Genomic DNA, 10,467 nt, shown 5'->3' with positions numbered 1-10,467 from the left:
CCCCCCCCCCCACAAAAAAAAAATAAAATAAAATCTGATTTTGCCACTTTTTTCCTGAGTCAGCTTAATTAAAAAAAAATTCTCCTGAAAAATTTTACTGAGCCTGCAACATTAAAAAACAAAAAACACTTTTCCCCAGTAAGATTGCCATTCAAAAATATATTTTCATGAAAATACAGCGGAACCTCAAGTTACAAACTTGTTTCCCTGAGCCCATATATAACCTGAAACATTCATAATCTTACAAGCAAATAAAGTCATCTTTTGATGATAAAATATCAATACATAATTGTTCTTTTAAAAAAGTATAACATTTTTGTGTTTTTTGCTGAGAAAAAGTATTATTTATTTTGAGGTTGTAATTTTTTTTCTGAGGAAAAAAAATCCTGTAATCTGCTTTTTTCATTTTACAGGATTTATTTGTCGGGAAAAAAAATATTATCTCACTTGTGAAGTCACCAAAAACTGAAGGTTGGATTTTTTTCAGTGTAAAAAACTTGCTACTCAGAGTGAGAGGGAAAAAAAAATATATATTTTTTGTGGGGACAATTTTCTGAGAAGTCACATTTCTTTCATCAAAAACTACTTTTTGCTTCTTTTATTATTCTTTTTTTTTTAAATTTGACTGAATGTGTTGAGCGTGTGCGTCGATGTTATTCAAGCAGACCCGGTAGAGACGGACCCCACTTGCGGCCCCGTGGCGTCTCGCTCCGCTAAGATAAGAGCAAAGGTGACCAAGGTGATGTTTGGCACGGTGCCTCGGTCCTGGCGCACCCTTCCACCACTACGCACCCCCCCCGCCCCCGCCCGACTCTCCCTCCATCTCCACCCCTCCCGTTGCTAAGCTCCTTTGTTTGTGTGCTGCTCTCTCTCCATTGGCATGAGTAGTGCAGATCAGGTTACATGTGGGAATGAGATGGAGCGTTAGCTCAGCGCTTCCTTTGTCCCCCCCCAGCTGGGAATCTCGACGCTTTTACGTAAAATCCAATCACGGACCACTTGAGCAACTTTGGAGTTCACACACACACACACACACACACACACACACACACACACACACACACGCACAATGTACAGTATATTCACCATTGATATTATTTGCTGTATTTATGCCTCACTTTCATTCGTTACAAGAATAAATTTCTTCCTGGAAAATTTTTCTGAAGATCCTCTTTAAAATATGACTTTACGGTTGGAAGACTTTAGCCAAATTATAATCCTGTAAGAATTTTTTTTAAAACAAAAAAATTGAATTTTTTTTTTAAACAAAAAAAATTCTGTTTTTTCAAACTAAAAGCCTTTCTTTGAGGGGAAAAAAATGTAATAATTGCACTTGCAAAAAGTCATTACCGGTACATGTTCCCGTTTGTGGTTTACTGCACTCGTGTACTATCCAGGAAGTCAAGGATAAGCAAATGGTATTCACGCGATGCACAGAATGTATGTCTGAGTGTGTGCATGTGTGCATCTATGTCAGGGGTCACCAACCTTTTTTGAAATTGCGGACTACGTCTTGGCTACTGATGAATGCAATAAGGCGACTTACTGTTTGAAGTAACACATTTCCTCAAGTTATATTTACTGTGATCGTGGTTTTATTAATAATTAATTATATTCACTTGTGGGTGTCCCGGTGATCGACTGGTTAGCGTGTGCGCCTCATAGTGCAGAGGTGCAGGGTTCGATTTCGGCTCTGGCCTTCCTGTGTAGAGTTTGCATGTTCTCCCCGTGCCTGCGTGGGTTTTCTCCGGGTACTCCGGTTTCCTCCCACATTCCAAAAACATGCATGGCAGGTTAATGGAACACTATAAATTGTCCCTGGGTGTGAGTGTGTGCGTGGATGGGTGTTCGTCTCTGTGTGTACTGCGATTGGCTGGCAACCGGTTCAGGGTGTCCCCCGCCTACTGCCCGAGGACAGCTGGGAAATGTTTCGACATGCCCCGCGACCCTTGTGAGGATAAGCGGATCAGAAAATGGATGGATGGAGATTCACTTCTGGGCGGTTGACTGGTTTGCACATCGGCCTCACAGTTCAGAGGTCCAGGGTTTGACTCCGGACTCTGCCATGAGGTCCTTGGGGGACTAGCTGGTGGTGGTTGGTGACTGACCCCTCATCTAGTGGAGATGAGTGTATTTTCTGGAATCTTTACGGGACACGTTTGCCACGAATTCTTTTCAATTCAAACCCCAATTTATGCTTCAGCTTTACAGATACCACAAATGCTGCACGGGCAGCGTGTTATTTGCCATTCATCCGCCGACATGTCGTCCACTCAATTAATCCATTAGGCAAGTGGTTTACGCCAAAACAGCCATGAGTGATGCTCTCGTTTCCATGGCGATTCCCCCCACCCCCTCCCTCGGTTTTCCCGTTTCTCTGCATTCCCCGGAACGCTTCCTTTTCTATTCAGCCCGCCGCTATACATTAAAATTCCCTGCCAGTGAGCCGCGGCCCAAGTTGAAAAGTTCAAATGAAGAAAAACAAACTCAAAGAAACTCTCCAAGTTAATGGAGCCGATGCGATGTGTTTGGTCTTCTCCGCAGGTCCGAACGCTCTTTGTCAGCGGGCTGCCACTGGACATCAAGCCACGGGAGCTCTATCTTCTCTTCAGACCATTTAAGGTGTGTTTGGATGTTTCCAGTGCACGGATGAGCAAGGGCTATTCTTAGCGGCTGTTCTTTCCACCCGTCAATCGTAGCGGCCATTAACAGTGATGAAATAAACGGCAACGGAAAGTCGCCCAAGGTTCAAGTGTCTGACTTTGGAGAGGCGAGGTTCAATCGTGGCTGACGATTCGCACCAATTTTTTTAATCCTGATATTATCGTCTTCTTCCTTCCAGGGCTATGAAGGTTCCTTGATAAAGCTCACCTCCAAACAGGTAGGCTCGGAATTATAATGCGGTGATGACAATTCGAATGTGGTGCCATCCATTCATCCGTCTCGTGGACACGGTTCAAATTTGGGAGCAGTCGAAGAAAATTTGTGGGATGAGTTGGTCTCTGAAGGACTGCTAAAATCAAATGTCCAAAATGAACATAAAATGGCTTCTTCATTTCAAAATGCCTTTTCAGGCATGGCTTCTAGAGACTTTTTTTGGTGGGTCCACTTATGGTAGACTGCCAAATTTTATGTCCCTAAATTAACGTGGCTTCAAGAGCAGCCTTTTTAAATTCATCTCAGTCGATTTTTGTGTCGTATGATGAGTCATCCAACTTCGCCGCCAAGACACTGCCGTGGAAACAGGAGTTCAGAACATTCACTAGCCAATAAGACAACACAAAATCATTATGCCCAAAATTGACCACATCATGGCCGTGGCCATAAATTTTTTTAATGTTGTACGCACAATGTGGAAGAGAGAAAAAAAAAGTTATGGAAAAAAATCATAGTTGTAAAACGAAAAAAATGAAAAAATTGACCGAGCAAGATGTCCTCAAGCAAGTAATGACATCTAGCCTACAAAAAAAAAGAAAAAAAAGTCTCGGTTGTGTATTTTTACTATCTCGCTATTTCCTATTTTAAGCCAAACTTAAGTTGTCACACCTTGTCAAGGTTTTGAAGCAAAAGTCCTTGAAGCAAGTGAAATCCTCTTGCGCTTAAACGGCCCGCTAAGACAAAAAAATGTCTTGGCAGATGGAGCAAGTGTACTTTATACCTTGATTTGAGATATTTTTCATCTGGGTTAGATTGGAGTTTTTGGGGCATAATTTAAGAAAAGACAAGTGGGATGAAAGGCTTTCCGTAGCCATGCCGCCAATGGGGAGTCATTTCCTTATAAAGCAAGAGGCCCATCTCAGGCCCTTTCTATTTATATGTTCCTGTTTTGCTTTTTCTCTCTCTCCCTGTCTCTCTCTCTCTCCCCCCCTCTGTTTTTCAAGTCCTCCCCCCTTGTTCAGAATTCCCATAACCCCTGTTTTTCCAGATCACTTACAACAGATCAACCCCACGGGATATTTTCATTTCCCTCCATACCCGTCGAATAATAACAACCCCATTTGTTGTCTCTTTCTTCCTTGTGCTCTTCTTTGCTGCTTAGCCAAGATGCAAAAATCGATTTTCAACCTTTTTGTTTTTGTTTTTGTTTTTTTGTGGCCACACTTTTTCATCTCGGTCTTGTCTCTCACATCGCTTCCATATTTGGGCAAAGGAGGGGAACGGAGGGATGAGATCTGCAATGCTCTTAAGATTCATAAACAGCCTTGAGCGCCGAAGTGAAGAATATGACTAAACGGGATGGGGTGTGGGGAGGGGGGAGTGTTCATAATAATTGTTGTTTTTGTGCTTAGTCCATAAGAGGAAATACAATGTTCATGGCATTTTTAAATAAAAAAAGCCTTTGCCTCGGAAGCCGAAGAGCCACTCTTTTCCCTCAGTTTCATAAACAGACTACGACACTGAAGGGAATACAACCAAACAGGGTGGGGGTTGAATGTTTTTTTTTTCCCTTACAAGGAACATGTCTATGCCACTCAGACAGGACTGCCGAGTCAGTTTTTTTTTTTTTTTGCCCTAAACCGTGTTTCTTTCCTCCCCAGCCGGTGGGCTTTGTCAGCTTTGACAGTCGATCAGAGGCGGAGGCTGCTAAGAATGCCTTGAACGTAAGTGTCACGCCCTCTCCGCCAGCATCCCATCACACGCAGAGTGCATCCAAGACAAAAAGCATCTGCGTCTCTGCGTGTTTACCGCCAGCGAAAGCGTGGGGGGGGCAAGGTCAGACACCTAAGCAAGCGCTCGTTCCACACGTAAATACAAGATATTGATCTCTGGCTTACTTCGCAGCTCGTTATTTCACAATTGAGCTAACGGCCTTGATGAGAGGCTTTCCAGGAGAGCTTTAAAAAAAAAACCCAAAAAAAACAATCGTCTTCTCGCACACATTTTGTACGCCAGCCCAAATTTCTCACAGGACTCTTTCCAAATCTGCCTTAATAAGATAATCGTGCTCTGACTATGTTCGAAAGATATTTCTTGAAACAATCATTCATTGTGAAAACTGATTTCTCTCCTGTCTTGTTTTCTCATGATTAAAAAAAAAAATGTTTTAACACTCGTGACAATTAAGTATGCTAGAGCAGGGGCCCCCAACCTTTTTTGCCCCACGGACCGGTTTATGTCAGACAATATTTTCAGGGACCGGCATTTAAGGTGTGGTGGAAATAATACAACAAAATAATATGGTATGAGCTACATGAAAACTGTGGTGTTTTCGAAATATAATAATAAACACAAGGAGCGTCTAATCTGGCCGCAACACTCTCCAATCTACTTCGTAATTTTGTTTTCGTCGCCGTTGCTGCAGAAACCCCCCGCCTCACACAGGTAGGATGTCGGAAATAGCAACAGTGCTATTGTGGCGATCTCAGAGTATTCAGCCATAACTTTAATCCAGTTGTCTCGAACGTACTTTTAAGGCCGCCGTCATTTGCGATCTCCAGCAGTTTTTTTACTCATTTTGCTAGCTCCTGTGTTTGTTTTGAAGTAATCGGTCACGTGACGGAGAAGCGTGGCTTGATGTGTGTCAAGTGTGACACAGACGGATGTAACGGAGAATCCGGTAGTTTTTCAAAATAAAACATCTTTCGTTTTCCGAAATAAATAAAACGGAATTAAGGCAAGTTCTTTCTGTGCGGCCCGGTACCAAATGCCCGGCGGACCGGTACCGGTCCGCGGACCGGCGGTTGGGGACCCCTGTGCTAGAGGAGATGAGGACGCAACTCAACTCCAAGCTAAACTACAAACTTTACAATTAATTAATTACTACCAATGAAGCCACACAAAATTAACGAAGCCTTCCTTTCATGTTTTGACCAGGTCCACTGTCATTTTTTTATGTTTTGTCCGTAAAAGTTACTTTTTGAATACTCATGCTAAAGTGAAGTGGGATGAGAAAAGTGCCCTTTCCCATCGCGTCTTTGTGATTTGTGATTTCCGGTGGTTGCGTGACCTCATAAAAGCCAAAGAAAAAGCAAAGCAAACAATTAATGCCAGGCTAAGGTATGACATTAGCGCTGATGTTGAAGTCTTGCGATTACAGCTGTTTTTTTTTTTTTTAAAAAGCCTATTTGTTAGATTTTGGGAGGGTCCTGCTGTACTTCCTTTTAACTGCACCTCCTGATGTTTCCGGAATGTTGCTCGTTCGGAATAATGACGCCAAACAAACTCGTCCGTATTTCAGTATGCACATACCGACCCGCGGGATGCACACAAACAGTCTCAACTATTGTTTACTCAGAAAAAGATTTACATATTTTCCTCCCTTTTTGACGCACACCAGGCATCAAAAAGCTGCCATGCTCCCACATGAGGAGGATTCTGAGCTGTCACACTAGTGTGAAAAAAGCAAAACAAAATAGTGAGTAAACTATTTCAGGAAAAAGATATACAAAAAAAAAAAAAGATTAAACACTTGCTTTGAACATTAAATCTGAACTACCAATGTGAGTCGCAAGATTTCACATTGATTTTTAGCAACCCAATGTCCGACAAGCGTAAAAAAAGGTAACTAGTAGTTGTAAAATGCAAAAGAAATATACACCCAGCTGTAGAATTAGATCCTACTCTGTAGCGGTCTCGCATGAGTGTAAGCAATAAAGTGAACTATTGCTGAAGTTGCTAAACAAGCTGAAAAAGGCTCAAAGAAGACCATGTGAATGACATCATGCGGCACGCCGGACACATCACGTTCCAGTTTTCAGTTGTGAGCCATCATCACGTTTGGCGAAACGAAATACCACGCTAATCCGCAACTGAGCCATTTATAACTGATGCCCCCCCCCCCACCCCACCCCCAACCCAAGATTGCTTTCTCGCCTGTAAATTCTACCTTGTGAGTAACATAGAAGGATAAAAGATACATGAAAGCTCTTGTTGGACACCTGATCAACAAACCCAGCGTGCGAAAAATAGAAATGTCAAAGACCTCCACGAAAACTCGCGCCTCAGTTGTCTAAATTCGTTGTCGCTTCATCGCTACATGAAGGCGCTCACGTTTATTTATAAGCTAAGAAATGTAGATGGTGAAACAAAGTGTTCCTAAGGTCTCTGTGCTTCGAATGTGGAATATCTCACCGGCATTAAATCATGATTCACAAACTATTGAATTATTTTGCCTTCTACTTAATTATGTTGTTATTCTGTTTTTATGAAATGCAAAATCGTAGAGATACCTTTTATGTTTAAAAAAAAAAAAACACATGACAAAATTGTTCTTGTTTTTGGCAGTTGGAGTGGAGTGGTGAGAGGCTGGAACGGATTAATGGCATTTCCATTCATTTCAATGTGGAAACATGATTTGAGATGTAGAAAATGTTTACCAAAACAAACTCTTCTCCATTTTTTTGATCTAAGGGGGTCCGCTTTGATCCCGAGATCCCGCAGACCCTCCGGCTGGAATTTGCCAAGGCCAACACCAAGATGGCCAAGAACAAGCTGGTTGGCACCCCCAACCCTCCTTCATCCCAGCAGAGCCCCGGCCCACAGTTCATTAGCAGAGACCCGTGTGAGTACTGCAGTGGAACCGCTTCAGTTGACAACAATATGTTCCCCTTTTATTTTTCCCGTAGGAAATAAGGGAATGAATCAGTCCCAGGGTCCCGCTGTCGCCGTCGTAAAAACTTTATTAACTGTCCAGGCTTTTACAGTCACAGAGTGCAAAAATAATTGTAAATAGTATCATATAAAAGTGATTAAAAAAAAATCAAGGGACAAAAAAAGGCATTGTCATAGTGCAAGCTGGGCGTGACATGTCTTTTAGTTTCAAAATGTTAACTATTCCTCTGAAATTTTTTTTTTTTTTTTTTTTTTTTCAAAAAAGCAGTAAAACGTAAAAAAAAATGTGGACAAATCACGGAGGCACAGTGGAAAGATTAGTTAGAGGCGGCAAAGGACACGGTGCAATTTTTCACATTCTTTGTTGTCAAAGTGCACACAACGGTCAACTATTTTTTTTTGCCTATTTTTAAATCGGAGATGCAAATAAATTTTCAAGATGATTTTTTTTGCATTGTGTCAGAATCTGCCTTCAATTTTTTTCTCTAGTACATCAAGTTTTCAGCATAAAATAATAAGAATAAAAATATTGTCATATATTTAGTAATATTTATGAATTAAGAGTTATCAGCAACAGGTGGCATTGTTTTTTTTTCTGAAACGTCATAGCTATAAATTACAACGTATGTTAAAATACATGTTGCGCAAGGTATTATAACAATGAAATTATCTTGAAAAAACCCAATGTGCCCGAGTCAAAAAATTCAAGACATTTTTGAAATAAGCCTCAAAAATACATTAAGGGATGCAAAGTTATCTCAGATTTAAAATGTCTGTTGACCAGTGGAATAAGCCCCCCCCCCAAAAAATAACGTTTTCCCGGGCTTGACAGCAAAGTGGGCTTGACACATCACAATGTTAAAAAAAAAAAAAAATCAACAACCAAATAAATCAATCAATCATGCTGTCTTAACATTAACTACCAGTCGCGTAGCGGCATTCACAGAAATATTCACCACTGTTTGACAAAGTAAAACGTAAATAACAGTCAAACGAGTGAAGAAGTGTTTCACGCGGTTATGATTAACAACATTTTTCCCGGAAAATTTGAACTCTTTTTGCTGTATTTGAGTTGCGGGCGAACCAGGTGTGTTTGTAGTGCGATAGCCTCGAAAGTTCAACATTTCCCCCCCAGAAGCTTCCGGATTCCACAGTCATGCTGCAACCGCTCTTTGCCGCATTCTTCCCCCAATGAGCAAACAAACGCTCTTATCTGAAAAATGTGGTGCCAGAGAAAGGGTGTGGGTGTGTGTGTCTGTAGGGGGGGAAATAAGGGAGCCATTACTGACACGATGACGTCATCGCTCTCAGCGAAACGGCGACCATTTTGTGATAAGGTGTTGTTTGTTTCATTGTGCTCGCTTTGCAATCCAAGTGCTCTTTTCCTCGATTCCCGCTGTGCGCCGTCACCTCTCTTTTTCGCTCACCGGCTCGTTTTATGGACTCCTTTCAGTAATCGGACCGCCTCGCAGCATAATCACTTGGAAGCCAAGAGGCTAGTTGTCAATCAAACAAACCAGCAGTGATAGGGGAGCTAATTTTAGATTGACTTTTTTTTTTTTTTTCTTAAACTACTTATGTCACGTTTCAGCTGGTTTACTTTCTGCGGCATTGTACTTGGAAAGTACTGAGTTTGAAAATGTCTTTTTACACCATTGTAATGTTTCCATTTAAAGTCAAAGTGATCTTTCGACTTCTCTTTACACATTTGAAAACTACGAGGAAAAAATAGAGGTGATCGACATCAGTTTCATTTTTGGTTGAAAAAAAAGAAAGGCATGACTGTTTTGTTCTGTTTGCCTTTTAGGATGAGCACCACTTATATTTACACTTGTATGACAGCTTACAATGCTAATACGAAATAGCAGTTGTTTTGTCGCTTTTTTTGTCATGACAAAAAAAAAACAAAAAAACAAATCTAACACCATGGTGATTCATTAATTCATTGACTTATTTTTTTTAATGTTCAATAACTTGAAAAAATCTGCAAAGCGGCCAAGGTACAAAGTTAAGTCTGTTTCTTTTTTTTTTTTTTTTATTGTCAAATGTGTAAAAAAAAAAAAAAAAGCTCCATTGGAAAACGTAAGCGTAACCATTCCTAGCGATCATACATCAATGGAATGAAAAAAAATATATAATCCAAAGAGTAAAAGTAACAAAACTGTCATCAGTGTCTTTCTGTTTGATGATGGCGAGTCGTCGTTGCATCACAAATGTCTTTTGGGATGATCCAAAAAAAAAAATCTAAACAAAATATCAAAAAATGTAACCAGCTCTTAGAATTTGTAAAAAAAAAAAAAACGACCAAAAAAAAAGCACGACTCCACAGGAAAATAAGAGAACAAGAAAACGGTCATGACTTTTTGAGAAAATCTTGAACAACACTGTCCTGTCGCAAATTTTCTTTTTGAAACAGACTCGTCGTTCATAGTAAAACATGAAAACTATAAAACTGTTGCAAATTTCCATTTGCCTTTAATGACGAATGACGTCAAATATTATTCAAGCGCTGCTGCTTGCCAAACGTAACACACTTGCAACTTTCTTTGCCTTTTATGGTGGACAGATTTTTTTTTTTCTGTCAAAAACGTAAAATGGTCCAAACTTGTTGCGTCAATGACAGCCAAGGAGTCCATTTGGGATGCTCCACCCACCCCCACCCTCGCATCACCTTTGAGCACCCGGATTGACCCTCAACGCCCCCCCTCTCCCGTATCGCAGCCGTGCAGCGGCCTCACCCCACGCCCGGTCTTCTTCTTTCCACAGATGAGCTCACAGTGCCCGCTCTCTATCCCGGCAGCCCAGACGTGTGGGCCTCGTACCCGCTGTACCCGGCGGAGCTGTCGCCGGCCCTCCCACCCGCTTTCACCTACCCCTCCTCGCTCCACGCTCAGGTAACCACGGCGCACCCCCCCC

General features: G+C 41.4%; 1 protein-coding gene across 2 annotated transcripts in view; it reads left to right on the top strand.

Moving 5' to 3' along the window:
• The window catches only part of LOC109520353 (RNA binding protein, mRNA processing factor), a 25,753-nt gene that overhangs the window by 9,021 nt on the left and 6,265 nt on the right, over window positions 1–10,467 (top strand). For both annotated transcript variants that reach the window (XM_019877494.1, XM_019877493.1), the window contains exons 2-6: window positions 2,545–2,622; window positions 2,843–2,881; window positions 4,539–4,601; window positions 7,351–7,501; window positions 10,318–10,445. In XM_019877494.1, the coding sequence (XP_019733053.1) occupies window positions 2,545–2,622; window positions 2,843–2,881; window positions 4,539–4,601; window positions 7,351–7,501; window positions 10,318–10,445 (459 nt within the window). The remainder of the gene's footprint in view (window positions 1–2,544; window positions 2,623–2,842; window positions 2,882–4,538; window positions 4,602–7,350; window positions 7,502–10,317; window positions 10,446–10,467) is intronic.

This window comes from Hippocampus comes, unplaced genomic scaffold (genome assembly GCF_001891065.2).
Source record: "Hippocampus comes isolate QL1 unplaced genomic scaffold, H_comes_QL1_v1.1 scaffold143, whole genome shotgun sequence".
NCBI classification, from domain to species: Eukaryota; Metazoa; Chordata; class Actinopteri; order Syngnathiformes; family Syngnathidae; genus Hippocampus; species Hippocampus comes.
Note: the sequence above shows the minus strand (reverse complement) of the source record. Positions and strands in the feature narration are given on the sequence as shown.